The sequence below is a fragment of the Natrix helvetica genome, assembly GCF_964273705.1.
Source record: "Natrix helvetica genome assembly, chromosome: 14".
NCBI lineage: Eukaryota > Metazoa > Chordata > Lepidosauria > Squamata > Natricidae > Natrix > Natrix helvetica.
In genome coordinates, this window is record NC_138564.1 from 12,159,326 (window position 1) to 12,174,208 (window position 14,883).

At 54.7% G+C, this 14,883-nt stretch overlaps 1 protein-coding gene across 2 annotated transcripts in view; it reads left to right on the plus strand.

Annotated features, from left to right (window-relative positions):
- The window catches only part of SMTN (smoothelin), a 46,594-nt gene that overhangs the window by 15,079 nt on the left and 16,632 nt on the right, over positions 1 to 14,883 (plus strand). For both annotated transcript variants that reach the window (XM_081966208.1, XM_081966209.1), the window contains exons 8-12: positions 209 to 540; positions 1,352 to 1,415; positions 4,213 to 4,278; positions 4,995 to 5,570; positions 8,277 to 8,356. In XM_081966208.1, coding sequence (XP_081822334.1) covers positions 209 to 540; positions 1,352 to 1,415; positions 4,213 to 4,278; positions 4,995 to 5,570; positions 8,277 to 8,356 — 1,118 coding nt within the window. The remainder of the gene's footprint in view (positions 1 to 208; positions 541 to 1,351; positions 1,416 to 4,212; positions 4,279 to 4,994; positions 5,571 to 8,276; positions 8,357 to 14,883) is intronic.

Below are 14,883 nucleotides of genomic sequence, written 5' to 3' on the forward strand. Positions count from 1 at the left end.
GTGCTGTCAGCGCCTCTGGCTGCTGGCGGGCCACAACAGGCGCCACTGATTTCGTTCAGCACACATGTGAAGCTCCGAGTTTATAAAACCAGCACACATCATCCCTGGTGGGCCACAACAGGGATGATGGGAGTTGTGGGACCCCACCATGCTTGGCTGCTCCTTCTGATTGAGGTGGGCTTTCTTAAGCTCCTTCCTCCCCCTACAGAACCTTCTTTGGGGACCGTCCTGCTCCTGGAAGCCGTTCCCAGCCACCCGCCTTCCAAGTCGGCGCCTTTCCCAGACAGGGAGACGATCGGGGAAGACCCTGGGCCCAATTCCCATGAGCAGGATTCCAGCCGTGAACCACAGGCGCCTTCGGAGGAGGAGGAGGAGGAGGAAGAAGCTGGAGGCCTGGCACCCCCCAAAGTCCAGGAGGAGCTGATCTCCTCCGAAGGGGAAGCCGCCTCTCAAACCAGGGAAGAGGAGCAGCTGGAGAGGGGCAGCGTCGCGGGGGACGCCCCCCCAAAAGAAGAGTCTCTCCTGAGCCAGAAGAGAGAGGTACGGTGGGGGAAGCCCGGTTGGCTGTGAATTGGATTTGAAGGGGCAGCCCCTGGGTACCTACGCATGCGTGCCTGCCGTTTCCCCCCCCCCCCCCCATGGCGGTCTGCCAAGCTGGGAAGGTTGGGGACCACCGCTTGGGATGACGTCTAGTGTCCATGAGTTACCCAGGTTAGGCCCATTTCCGGAACCGTCTCTGCTGATTTTCTGGCGGTGGCCTCTTTTTTGGAAAGTTGAAAATAGCGACCACGGCGGCCCTTTTCACGTCCCCGACCGATGTAATTTGCACTTGGCTTAAGATTTTAAGTGGCTAAGACAGCTGTCGATCAGAAAGGTCCGCAGTTTGGCGGTTCGAATCCCCAGCACCTCATAACAGAGGGAGCTCCCGTTAACTTGTCCCAGCTTCTGCCAACCTAGCAGTTCGAAAGCACGTTAAAAAATGCAAGTAGACAAATAGGAACCACCTTTGGTGGGAAGGGAACAGCGTTCCGTGCGCCTTTGGCGTTGAGACATGCCGGCCACATGACCATGGAGACGTCTCCGGACAGCGCTGGCTCTTCGGCTTTGAAACGGAGATGAGCAGTGCCCCCTAGAGTCGGGAACAACCAATATATGCGAGGGGAACCTTTACCTTCATCTAAGATTTTAAAAATCTGGAGCCAAGAGGAAGGAGGGGAGAGAAATATTAGGGGATGCCACGGACGCCGTCTCCCTCCCCAGCCCCAGATCAAGCCAGCTGTTTGAGGGAGGGGCTGCAGCCCGTCTTGGGGGGGGCAGAATCCTGTTCTCATTGCTTTTCTCTCTGCCCCAGATGCTGCCTCAGGCCCCAGAAGAGGGAGGAGAAGGTGCTGCAGGCCAGGAGGGAGACAGAGAAGGTAAGGGGGTAAAAAGCAACTCTGCTTGAAACGTTGCTTGCTGGGTTTCTGGCAGACGTTTCATGACCCTACTAGGTAAGGCCATCAGTGCTAGAGGACAGGGTGGTTTGAAGAGGGGGACTGTGGGGTCCTTGGTGCGCTTTGAGCTGGGTGGTTTTCTTGCCGACATCTCATGACCCAACTAGGTAACGTCACCAGTGCTAGAAGGGAGAGGGGTTTGCAGAGAGGAGGAGGAGGAGGAGGAGGAAAACTGTGGGGTCCTGGGTGCTCCCTGAGTTGGCTTGTTTTCTTGCAGACGTTTCATGACCCACCTAGGTAACATCATCAGTGCTGGAAGGGAGAGGGGTTTGCAGAGGAAGAGGAGGAGGAGGAGGACAGTGGGCTCCTGGGTGCTCTCTGAGCTTGCTGGCTTTCTTGCGGACGTTTCATGACCCACCTGGGTAACACAATCAGCCCCAAGACCACCACGCTCATAGAGCAGGGAGGAGCCGCCCTTTCAGGCTTCGTCCCAAGGCTGCTTCCGCTCCGAAGCCCCCAGCGCTGCTTCCCCTTTCGCTCTCCTGCCACTGGCCTCCCTTTCCTGGGAAGATGGGGGCCTGCAGGGAAAGGGGTTTCTGCGGGGTCTCCTTGCTCCGAAAGATCCCCCCCACCCCACCCGCAGCCCCCAACTCCTGCCTGGAGGCTGGGCTCCCGTCCCCTTTGCCCGGCGGCCTCCGGTCTCCAAGGGAGGCTGCGGGTGACGGGAGGCCCCAGATCCAGAAAGGGAATTTACTCTTCAGCGTTGAACCTTTGCATTCTTTCACCCAATAAGGTCAAGAGCGTCTCTTCCCTCCCTCCTTCCTCTTTTATTTGTGAAAGCCCCTTTCTCCTCCTTCTCCCTTTCCCCACTCCTTCCCTTCCCTTCTTTTCTTTTCTTTTCCTTCTCTTTCCTTTCCTTCCTCCTTCTCCGTCTCCCTCTCTCCTTCTTCCTTTCCTTCCTTCTTCCTCCTTTTCCTTTCCCTTTCTTTCCTTCCCATCTCTTCTCTTCTCTTCTCTTTTCCTTTCCATTTCTTTCCTTCCCTTCCCTTTTCCTCCTTTCCTTTCCCTTTCTTTCCTTCCCTTCTCTTCTCTTTCCTTCTCTTTTCCTTTCTCCGCCCTTCTCCGTCTCCTTCTCTCTCTTTCTTCCTTCCCTTCCCTCCCCTTCCCATTTCCTTTTTCTCCTCCCTTCTCTATCTCCTTCTTCCTTTCCTCCCCATCTCTTTTCTCTTCTCTCTTCTCTTCCCTCTATCCTCTTCTCTTTTCCTCTCTTGACTTTTGATGGGCACTTGGAGGGGGGGGGGGCTTTCCTGGCCTTCGGAAGTAGTGGGAGCTTCATCCCTGGAGGGTTTCAAGAAGAGACTGGACTGTCATCTCTCGGAAACAGTGTAGGGTCTCCTGCTTGGGCGGGAGGTTGGACTAGATGACTACAAGGTCCCTTCCAACTCTCTTAATCTGTTAAACTTTTGGCTGACCCCACTTGGAAGCGGGAGGCGGACATCCGTCAGGGCAGTGCTCTGCAGACCGCCGGGAAGGAGTTTGACGCACGATCTGTCTTGTTGGTGGGACAGGAGCCTCCCAACAGTGGGGAGGGGCAGCAAGAGATGAGCCGTGCTGGGAGGGGAGGGGCTGGAGGCCAGTCAGGGCCACGGAGCTCATCTGAGGACAAAGCGGGAGTGAGCCTCGCTGGACAGCCGGCCCGACTGGGGGAAGGGGATTTGCGGCCAACTTGAAATGTGTTGGAGGAGCTCCAGCTGCGACCAGCTGTGCCTTTGACTGGGTGGCCTGGAGGAGGCAGCAAGAAGGGCTTTACTTGGGTATCTGCCAGTGGAGGGGGTTCCAATTCCCAGAGTTCTCCCCCCACCATCTGTGGCGAGTTGGCCAGGGCAAGTTGACTATCATGAGTTGGCCATGCCAAGTTGTGTGTGATGAATGGGCCATGGCAAGTTGGCTACGATGAATTGGCTGTGGCAAATTGGCAAGTTGACTATCATGAGTTGGTTATGATGAGTTGGCCATGGCAAGCTGACTATCATGAGTTGGCCATGCCAAATTGTGTGTGATGAGTTGGCCATGCCAATTTGGCTATGATGAATTGGCCATGGCAAATTGGCTATGATGTGTTGGCCATGCCAAGTTGTGCATGATGAGTTGGCCATGGCAAGTTGTCTGTGATGAGTGAACCATGCCAAGTTATGTGTGATGAGTGGGCCATGGCAAGTTGTGTGTGATGGATTGGCCATGGCAAGTCTGTGATGAGTTGGCCATGCCAAGTTATGCGTGATGAGTTGGCCATGCCAAGTTATGTGTGATGAGTTGGCCATGCCAAGTTGTGTGTGATGAGTTGGCCATGGCAAGTTGGCTATGATGAATTGGCCATGGCAAATTGGCTATGATGAGTTGGCCATGCCAAGTTGTCTGTGATGAGTTGGCCATGCCAAGTTATTTGTGATGAGTGGGCCATGGCAAGTTGTCTGTGATGGATTGGCAATGGCAAGTTGTGTGTGATGAGTTGGCCATGCCAAGTTGTGTGTGATGAGTTGGCCATGCCAAGTTGTGTGTGATGAGTTGGCCATGCCAAGTTGTCTGTGATGAGTTGGCCATGCCATTGGTTACGATGATAGGGTTGTGAAGTGTTCTGGGATCTCTTAATGATCACAAGATCGAGCAGGGGTGGGATCCAGGCCCAGGGATCTGGTCTCAGCCGTTTAGTCACATCGGGAGGCCGAATCCCTTCCGGTCTTAACACGGATTCTCTTTTTTCAATGTAATGCTTGTTTAGCAACTGGAGCCTCCCGAACGGTAGAAACGGATGGCTACAAAGCTCCTTCGAAGCCACCTGGTGCAGGTAATTCTCTTGGTTCTTTCCCCCCGGTGGGCATCTGCCTAGGATCAGAATACAACCCCCCCAGATGCCCCCTTTCCTCCTGGCCTCTCTGCCAGAACCAAGGACGAGGGTCCGGCGGTGTTTCTCGACCTTGGTTTCAGCTGGGGAATTCTGGGAATCGAAGTCCCATCCGTCTACAAGAGGCCGAGAAGCACAGGATTCGGGGCCCCTTCAGGAAACACCCGAGACCCCCGGCCCCCTGCCTGCTCCAGCTACAGAACTCTGGGGTGCATGGGGTGGGGCAGGCTGGGCTTGTGGCTTTTAACCTATCGGGGGCATTTATAGGGTGGGGGACCCCTCTTACTGCCTCCCCCCCCCCCGCCCTCCGATGGAGATCTGCCTATCCCAGCAGAAAGGCTGAAACCGTAGCCGAGAAGCCCTGGTGAGGCGGGGAAGAGAGGCAGGGCTGGGTGTTCTCTCCCTTTCCTTTTTTTGGAAAGAAAAGCAGAGTTTTCCGAATCGAAGTGGGAGGGACGTAGAGGACACCGCTGAGCACTTGGCTTTCCTGGGGCGGAAGAACTCAAATGCCCCCCCTTTCCCCGTCACCCCCTCCCCCCCAAACAAACCTGGCAGGGCTCCCAGCTGCTTGAGATAAACCACGCTCTGCTCCCAGGCTGGTCCTCCCCCTCCCTCCACTGACATCTCCCTCTCCTTTCCCTCCCTCTCCCTCTCTGCAGAGCCGTTCCGGGAGCAGCCCTTCCAAAGAGCCGGCTCCATCCGCGAGCGCGCTCGCCAGTTCAGCTCGGACCCCCCAAACCGTCCTCCGGCTGCACCCCAGTCGCAACAGCATCAGCACCGTCTTCTGCCCTCCCGCCACGCGGCCAACTCACCCTTGCGGGATCGCGGCACCACCGCCGTTCGGGCGCTGCAGGACGGCAGCAAGGCGCAGGAGGCAGCCCGGGCGGTCCCTACTCACGCCAAGGCCGGGGCGGGGAGGCCCCCTTCGCAGGCTCCGTCCGTCCCTCAAGAGGCGGCCGGCCCCCAAGGGCGGATCCAGGCCGGCCAATGGCAGGAGAGGAAGCTGCCCCCCGCCCGGTCCGGGGTTGAAAACGCCAAGGGGGGCTCCCTGGACTCAGAGGTGCTCCACGGCCAGCCAAGCGGCACTGCCCACAGCCCGGCAGGCTCCCTGGTCCGCCGCCCAGCTGCCCAGCCTGACGACGAGATGAAGACCCTCCTGACCATCGAGATCAAGGACAGCCGGCATCAGCCTCTGCGGGGCCACCTCGTGGGGGGCCCTGGGAACCAGCGAGCAGGTGAGGGCGGTTGAGGGCGGCTGGAGGGCGAGGGCGCCTCAGATTCCCCTCTTTGTCCCTCTTTTGGGGGCGAGGAAGAAGGGGCCTCCAGTTCCCTCTCGGGGGTCCCTTGCAAAGCAGGGGGGTTGGTGGTGGTGGTGGTGGTGGTGGGGAATATCCCCGTCCAGGCAGCAGCTGTGGCCTTTTCCAGGCAGGGCAGAAAAGGGGAGATAGGCAGGGGGAAAGGGGGAATGAAAAAAAGAAAAGAGGGGAAAAGAGGGTTTTGTGAAGGAGGGAATCTCTGTGGAGGTCATCCCGACACACACACACAAACACACACACACACCAAAAAGTCTACGGAGTCAATTCTGCGTTGCAATGTGGAGCTTTGCTGAGAGCCAGAGATAGAGCTAGAGATGCTCAGGATACGGGGCTGCCTTTTCAGGTGCCCCCCCCCCCCCCCCCAAAAAAAATAGCATTTCGGTTCACTTAAATAATTGCTGGGCGTTTTCGGGGATCAAGGAGGCTTTGAGTAAAGTCCCAGTGGAGGGTGCAGAACCATGTTAATTGTCAAGAAGGGCTTCCTTCCCTCCCTCCCTCCCTCCCTCCCTCCCTCCCTTCCTTCCTTCCTTCCTCCCTTCCCTTCTGATTCCTTCCCTCTCTCCCTCCTTTTCCTTTCCTTTCCCTCCCTCCTTCCCTTTCCTTCCCTTTTCTTCTGATTCATCCCTCCCTTCTCTACCTCCTTTTCCTCCCCCTTGGGAATGGGCATGTAAGGCTGACCGACCTGCGCCTATCCTTACCAAGAAAGGGTACGGAGCAGCTTCTTCTCCTTCCTTCCTTCCTTCCTTCCTTCCTTCCTTCCTTCCTTCCTTCCTTCCTTCTTTCCTTCTCTCCTCCCTTCCATTCTTATCTTCTTCCCTCCCTCCCTCCCTTCCTTCTATTCTTATCTTCCTCCCTCCCTCTCTTCCTTCTCTCATTCTTACTTTCCTTCTCATTCTTATCTTCCTTCCTTTCTTCTCATTCTTATCTTCTTTCCTCCCTTTCTTCTCTTTCTTCTCTTCTTTCCTTCTCATTCTTATCTTCCTTCCTTCCTTCCTTCCTTCCTTCCTTCCTTCCTTCCTTCCTTCCTTCCTTCTAATCTTATCTCCATTCCTTCCTTCTCTCATTCTTACCTTCCTTCCCTCCCTCTCTCTCCTTACGTTCCCTCGGCTGATTCTTTCTTCCTCTTCCTCTGCACTCTGCAGATCCCAGCACGGCTGAAAGTTGGGCAGCCGGAGGTGGGCTTGCACTGCTCCAAGGGAGACCCCCCCACCCCTTCCCCTTCCCAGAGCAGCAACTGCTCGAAAAGTTAGCCACAAACTGTGGCCGTTGGGCTCCCGCGTGAGTGAGGTCCCAGAGGCTGGAAATTTTCCTATTTTGGGCGAAATCACTTCTGCACGCAATAGCCCCCGGCTGATGTTTATCCACTTAACTGGATGGAAAGTTTTATCCGTGTGTGTGTGTGTGTGTGTGTGTGTGTGTGTGTTTTAAATCCTGGCACCGGCTCCTCCTTTTGCAGCTGAGAAAACCTGTCCGTTGCCCATATTAAGCAGGGTAAAATCTCGGTTTTCACAAAAGGCTGTGGATGATGGTGCCTCCCCCCGTACGGACGGCGAGGCATGCCTGTTCCTCGTTGGGTTGCGTTGGGTTGCGCAGCTGCCTTGCGCGTCCCACAATTTATCCCTTCCGTTCATATCGAACCCGTTTGTGATCGCTTTGGGAGACCGGTTTGTCGGCGGTAGCTTTGCGCTTCGCGTCGTCTGCCAGCCTCCCCTTCCTTCAGGCCCTGAACTACAACCCCCATCATTCCCAGCTGAGCCTTGCCGCTCGGGAGGCCCGAAGGACATTGGCGTCGCCTTCAAAAGGCAGGATTCCGCTTGGAGGAAAAGGGCTTTGAGAGGCGCAAACAGGTTTAACGAAGCATTTCGGCCTTGACGGCGGAGTTAAACCGCGATACGTAGGTCGCCCTTCGACTTCCGACCGCGATTAAGCCCGAAACCAGTTGTTAAGCAAGACAGTTGTGTTCAACGGGTTTTACACACATACACACCGTTTTTACAACCTGTCCCTAACTGTGAATCCCCGCGGTCGTTGAATTAGTACCACTGCGGTTAAGTCAGGGGTGTCCAAACTTGGGAACTTTAAGACTTGTGGACTTCAACTCTCAGAATTCCCCAGCCAGCATGGCTGGCTGGGGAATTCTGGTAGTTGAAGTCCACAAGTCTTAAAATTCCCAAGTTTGGACACCCCTGGGTTAAGTGAATCGAAGGTCAGAAGGTCCCCAAAAGTGAACGGATGACCCCGGAGAAATTTGCAACCGTCTTAAATAAGGTGCCAAGTTGCCAAGCATCCAAATTTGGGGTAGAGAGCAGAAATACTTCCTATTAAGGGAGACCCTTTCCCTTTTTTTTCATCTGGTGTACAGCCCGCTCAATCGGGAAGGCTCGGGAAGAGATTAACCCCGTTCCTTTGCGTCCTGGGAATCCCTTTGATCCTTCTTACAAGGTTGGGCCGAGCCAGAGGAAACATTTGGGAACTTTTTAGCTTCACGTCCCTCGTAAACGTCGCACGCCGTCTTTGCGCGCGCACGAATCAAACGGCTCCATCCAAATCCTGCTTGTCCTCTCGCAATAACCCTTTCGGGGGGGGGGGATCTCTCACCCCCCCTTTTTTTTTCCTAACCCGCAGAGCTCACCTTGGGCCTGAGGAACTCCCCGCTGCGAATCACCTCCTCCAGCCATGGCAGCTCCAGCGGCAGTTTTGAGAAGGTGAGTCCATTGTCATTCGTCGGGCCTCCGATTCTGACGACAGGAAGAGGCTGCCTTGGCTCGGCTGAGCTGTGTGTGTGTGTGTGTGTGAAACCCTGTTCTGACCGAGGCATCCCGAGAGCCTGAAGCCAACTCCTTATCCCGACAAAAAACCCTTTTATTAATTGACTGTGAATTCCGCTCGTTCACCTCCAGCAAAGTCTTTCAAGGGAGGATTTCTGGTCACAGACCTTATCTGGCTTGGAAAGCTGCCAGGCCGAGATCTGCAGAACTTGGCAAGGAGTCTTGGAGAGTCACGAACCAATGAAGCAAACTAATTATCTCCTGCAAACTCCACTCCCCTTTCACTCCTCTTTTATTTCCTCTTGGGGGGGGGGGGCCTTCATCGTTCACCTGTGGCCTTACTCCCAAGTCGACCCCTGTTCTGGGGTCCAAATTCTGCAGCACCGTAAAATTCTGACAGGCTGGTCTACCGGGGCTGATTGTCCTTTTGGAAGCGACGTGGGGAAGAATGGAGGGAGATCGGACTCCCCTTTAAAGTAGCTGTGTCTTTTTTTCAGGCTTTCAGTAGCTAGAGTTAAGTGGTGCGGTGGCCTAGACGGGGAGCTCTCCCCTCACAGTCAGGAGGCTGTGAGTTCGATCCTAGGTGACTTTGAAAGGTGACGGTGACTTTGAATGGTCACTAAGAGACACGGTGGCACAGCGGTTAGAGTGCAGTACTGCAGGCTACTTCTGCTGCCTGCCGGCTGCCTGCAATTTGGGCAGTTCAAGTCTCACCAGGCTCAAGGTTGACTCAGCCTTCCGTCCTTCCGAGGTGGGTAAAATGAGGACCCAGATTGTTGGGGGAAAGAGGCTGACTCTGTAAACCGCTTAGAGAGGGCTGTGAAGCTCTGTGAAGCGGTATATAAGTCTACGTACTATTGCTATTCCTTTTCTCCTTCCTTCCATCCGTCCATCCATCCATCCATCCATCCCAGATTGTTGGGGGCCAAGAGGCTGACTCTGTAAACTGCTTAGAGGGCTGGAAAGCATTGTGAAGCGGTATATAAGTCTAAGGGCTATTGCTATTGCTATTGCTAAACGAAACGTTTGAAACTACCTGTATTTCTTTTTGTAAAGATTTTTTTTTTTTTTTAATGAAGGAGGTTTGGGGGTTTGAAAGAGATGATTGCAATTTTAGCCTGGGAATTTAGAGACCCATCGGGAGCTGCTTCCACCCCCCCCCACCCCCCAAATTCTTCTCTGGCTGCAGCGAAGGCAGGATTCCCCCCCCCCATCTTCTCCCCCCCTCCCCTCGGTGTTCAGGCCGATTACGCTGAGCCTCCTCCAAGCGCCTGGAGCTGACCTGCCTCATCCCTCTTTAAGGGCAGCTCAGGAAAATCCTTCCGGCTGTAGAAGAGGCGGGCAACTTGAGTTGCCCAGCAGAAGCGGCCCCTGGGCGAAGCCCCCTCCCCTGCCCAGGTGAGGAAGGAGCTGAGATGGGAGCCCTTCGGCACTCCCAAGGGGCAGAGAGCCAGGGTTGCGAGGTCCTGGGTGCGAGTCAGGGTGGAGGGATACAGAACTGAAGAGGGCCGAAGCGAGGCGAGCCGGTCAAGCCGGGAATCCGATCTCCACCGCCCCAGTCCTGCATTAATCAGGCCGCCGGGACGGAGGCTGGGAACAGCTGCTCAGGTGAGCCAGGCGGGACTCTGACTCCTCCTCCTCCTCTCTGCTAGGACCTGCGAGGAATGCCCCCCCCTCCCCCAGGTGTGTGAGATGTAGGGATTCCCCCACCCCTCTCGGGGGGGGGGAAGTATTTGAAAGGGAGTGGGGGGGCCCAGTCCGGCTTGGCCTGCTCGGGAGCGAAGGGGGGCGGGTGGGACGATGATGTTCAGGTTGCAAGAGGAGATCAGGTGACCTTGGGACACAGCAGTGGTCGTAAACAGGGACCATTTGCCCAGCATTTGAATGTTGATCATGTGTTTATGGGGATGTTCCAAAGGTCAAAAGGTCTCTCTCTTTTCTTTCTCTCTTTTCTCTCTCTCTTCCTCTCTCCCTCTTTTCTCTTTCTCCCTCTTTCTTTTCTCTCTTTCTCTCTCTTTTCCCTCTTTTCTCTTTCTCTCTTTTCTCTCTCTTCTCTTCTCTTTCTCTCTCTCTCTTTCCCCTCTTCTCTTTCTTTTCTCTCTCTTTTCCTTCTCTCTTTCTCTTTTCCCTCTTTTCTCTTTCTCTCTTTTTGCTGTCTTCTCTCTGTGTTTTCCCTCTTTCTCTCTTTTCTCTCTCTCTTTTCCTTCTCTTTCTCTCTTTTCCCTCTTTTCTCTTTCTCTCTCTTCTCTCTCTCTCTTTTCCTTCTCCCTCTTTCTCTCTTTTCTTTCTCTCCCTTTTCTCTCTCCCTCTCACCCCCTCCCTCCCCCCCCACTCTCTCTCTCTCATATTCGCTTTATAGAATCCTCTGACCTGCCCTAAGGAGCTGTACTTAATGGATGAGAGCCAGGGGGTCCTTTGGGTGAAGGCATATTATTGTGTAAGCAGATGTGGGGGGTACCATATTGTGCAACTGTGTGCGACAGATGGAGTGTTGAGCACTCACACCTCTGTCTCTGGTCGCTTTACTGCCCTTACCTGCTGCTCAAACCTGTCTGGGTCTGAGCTCTGGGGCAGGAGACCCCCTTTTCCTCACACCCCCTCCCCACTTTCAGACAGTTCTTCTCACCCCAAACGTTTTCAAACGTCCCAGGGAACACAGCACGGCTGCTCGCCTCTCCACAACGACACTCTGTAGAGGGTGATGGCAAGGGAATGGGTCCTTTTCGAAGGGAAGCTGTTTTCCTCTCCCTGGACAAGCCCAGATCCTCTCCCTTCCCTTCCCCTCACCAGCTGGGTCTCTTGGCTCCTGCCCAGCCCTCTGTGCTTGTCCGTCACGGGAAATGCCACCCAGGACGGGGGGCTTCTCCGCGACCAGAATAGCCGACCACTGACATCAAGACTCAGCCCACCGTCCTGCCTTGTGACCCGCGGACAAAGCCAGGCAGCCGAGAATACCGGGCTCTGCTTTCTCTCGGGACGCCTGGCCTGCGCCTGGAGCGAGTTCTCCGACACCCCTGAAGGGCCCTTTTGTGTTGCACCTCGGCTTGGCATCATGCCTGGGGTGCCCACCCCTGACATGGAAGAAAGGCAGGAGGTGTCCGCGGACGGCTCCGAAGACCCGGCTTTGCAAGGGACCCCTCGGCAGATCCTGGAACAGCGAGTGGCCGAGGCGAAACGCGTGGTGAGCCTGCTGGTCTCGACCATCGGCCACCTGCGCCAGGAGGCCGCCACCCTGCGGGCGGAGCAGCAGCACCTCCGCGAGCACATGGAGAAGCTCCGGCAGTTCCTGAAGCAGGAGAAAGAGCCCAGCACGGCAATACAAACGCCGGAAGATCTGTGCGAGGGCACCGAGATGGCCAAGGAGACGCCGTCCCACAGTCCAACCTCTGCCGACACTGGGAAGCCTTCGGAAATGCCTGTGTCCAGCGACTGCATACCCGAGAGCCCCTCGGCTGCAGGGAACAGCAAGTAGTTTTGGGGAAGGATTATTTGTGCCCGCCCACCCACTTCTCCTTGGAGCAGAAGGGCGTGGCTGGCCCTGCTCACTTCCTGGCACGAAGAAGGAACAAGAATGCTTCTGCCCCCCCCCCCCCTTAAAACACCACCATCTGGGTCCCTCCGAAAACCCCCAAATTCCGGGACTCTTTTTTTGGGAGGGGAGGCAGAGAGATTCCCATGTGTCCCCTCCAAAAAGAAATCTAAACGAACATTGAAACAAGGACATTACGGAAGCTCGGCGCGCGGTGGAAAGCGACGCCGAAGAAAAGCAGCGGCGGAAAGCGTGTGAAAATTTAGGTGGCTCCAGTAAAAATTACACTGCTTTACGATGTCGTATCGCTTTGTTGTGTTTAGGGAGGAGGGGGGAGATTGGGGGGGGGGAAAACCTGGATTCTCCTGGCTTTGGGGAGCTTTGCTATCTCTGCAGCGGGGTCTCTCCTGCACCTAGGGAGGGGGGGGGCGTAGCGCAGCCTCGCCTGTATCGCCTTACGGGGAAGAAAATATCGCGTCCTATAAATAGAGGCTGATTTAGTTTTTTCCCCAAAGGAAAAGCAGCTTGTTTTTTCCTAGCAGTCTCCTAGCCGTGGCAAAGTTTCAAATGGGGTCTGGGGGCGGCAGTGCCTAGAGGGGGTTTCCTAAAACCTCGGCCGCGTCCAGGTGGGCTGATGTCAAAACCCAGCATTCCCAGCCTAGTTTTGTTCCAGAAACCTCGGCTAGCGAATCTAAGGAAGGGGAAGGGGCAGGAAATAACAGGGGATCGGATCGCCCTTCTGGGATCAAAACAGATCAAAGCGAATCGATTTGGGGATGGGATCGGGCCTGGGAGGAAAAGGCACCCCAGAGAGCCGGGAAAATGTTGTTGGAACCGTTCGTGTCTTGGGGATCCCAGACCTCAGAGGCTCCGCCTTGTTCCTTGCGGTATTTGAATGGGGAGGGGTGTGCAGAATGATTTCCTGGGGGGGGGGAAGAGGGGGAAGGGATCTTGGAGGTCATCTAGTCCAACCCCCTGCTTGGTCAGAAGATCCTATACCATGTTGGTGAACCTTTTCGGCCCCGAGTGCCGAAACGGGAGCGTGCATGCGTGCGCTAGAAGCCAAAGTCAAACCGCCAAACTGCCTACCTTTCTGATCGACATGCTCAGTGTCTTAGCCACTGAGCCACCGCCTCCCTCTTTTCCATCTTTACTTCCCCACCACCACCAAAAAAAAACCCCAAGAGGCAGCTCTGTCCTTTTCAAGTCAGTTGGACTGCAAAGCCCATCATCCTCGGGCAGATTGGCGACTAAAATCTCAACATGTCTGGGGACCGAGATGGAGGGAGGCCACTGCCGATATCTTAAGGCGGGGAATTCACCCTGTAGTTGGGACTGAAATTATATCCTTTCCCGACGTGGCAGTTAATTTTCCGTCTTATGGGAGGGTCCAATCATCTCCAAGCCTTACTCCCGAGTCGACCCCTGTTCTTTAGCTGTTCCCTTTGTCTGGCAGCTCCGCGCATGCGCACACTGGGAACAGGCTCCAGTTGTTCTTCTGCCTCACTGATTGTCTGACTCTGAAGGCAGCTGATAACTGGCATACGGCTCTGGTCCCCTCTCTGCCTCCGACACAGAGCCCTCATCCGAGCCTTCCCCAGACTCCAGGACTGGCCCAGGTTCCTCCCAAACCCTCCTCACTGCCCGAACGGGTTTGAGTCCCGTTCACAAAGCGGATTTCAACTACTAAGCCCTTTAAATCTTCCTGCAAAAAAAACCTCCCAGCAGAGAGTTGCTTTGTATTGTATGACAGTTTTCCCTTAACTGAAGCCCAGCCGGTTCCTGGAAATCCAGCACCTGCTTGTTAAAATGCCAGAAGATTTTCCCAGGAGGAAATATTTTGGAACGCTGGAGAGATCCTCAAGTCATCCAGGTCACGGTTATTCCCCGAAAGGTGCTTTTTTATATTTTTTTCAAGAGGCAACTGAACTTTCTGGGGTTTTTTTTCCCCTTGGAAGAGGTTTCGCTTCTCCTCCAAGAAGCTTCCTCGGTTCTCAGTTCCGTTCTTCAGAGCTGAAGAAGCTTCTTGGAGGAGAAGCGAAACCTCTTCCCCCCCCCCAAAAAAAACAACCCAGAAAGTCCAGTTGCCTCTCGGGGGGGAAAAAAAAAAAGCACCATTGGGACACGTTGAAAATTGAGCTTTTGAACAAGCAAACATTAGCATCAAGGTTCCATGGACATAGAATATAGAATGTCAGCATTGGAAAGGATCTTGGAGGTCATCTAGTCCAACCCATCTACTCAAGCAGGAAACCCTACACCATTTCAGACAAGTAGCTGTCCAGTCTCTTCTTTAAAAAACCTCCAGTATTGGAGCAACCAAAACTTCTGGAGGCAATTTCTGTTCCCCTGGTTCATTGTCCTCACTGTTAGGAAGTTTCTCCTTAATTCCAGGTTGCTTCTCTCCTTGATTAGTTTCCATCCATTGCTTCCTGTCTGGCCCTCTGGTGCTTTGGAGAATAAGTTGACCTTGTCTTATTTGTGGCAGTCCTTCAGATGTTAGCACACTGCTATCACGTTACCCCCTAGTCCTTCACTCAGTTGTTTAGAGTTGGAAGGACCTTGGAGGTCTTCTAGTCTGACCCCTTCTTGACTCAACCTTCCATCCTTCCAAGGTGGATAAAATGAGGACTCGGATTGTTGGGGGCAAGAGGCTGACTCTGTAAACTGCTTAGAGACGGCTGTAAAAGCACTGTGAAGCAGTATATAAATAAGTGCTGCTCGCCCTTCCTTCCTTCCTTCCTCCCTCCCTCCCTCCCTCCCTCCCTCCCTTCCTTCCTCCCTTCCTTTCTCCCTCCCTTCCTTCCTTCCTACCTTCCTTCCTTCCTTCCTACCTTCCTACCTTCCTTCCTTCCTACCTTCCTTCCTACCTTCCTTCCTACCTTCCTTCCTTCCTTCCTTCCTTCCTACCTTCCTTCCTCCCGTTTAGAAAGCA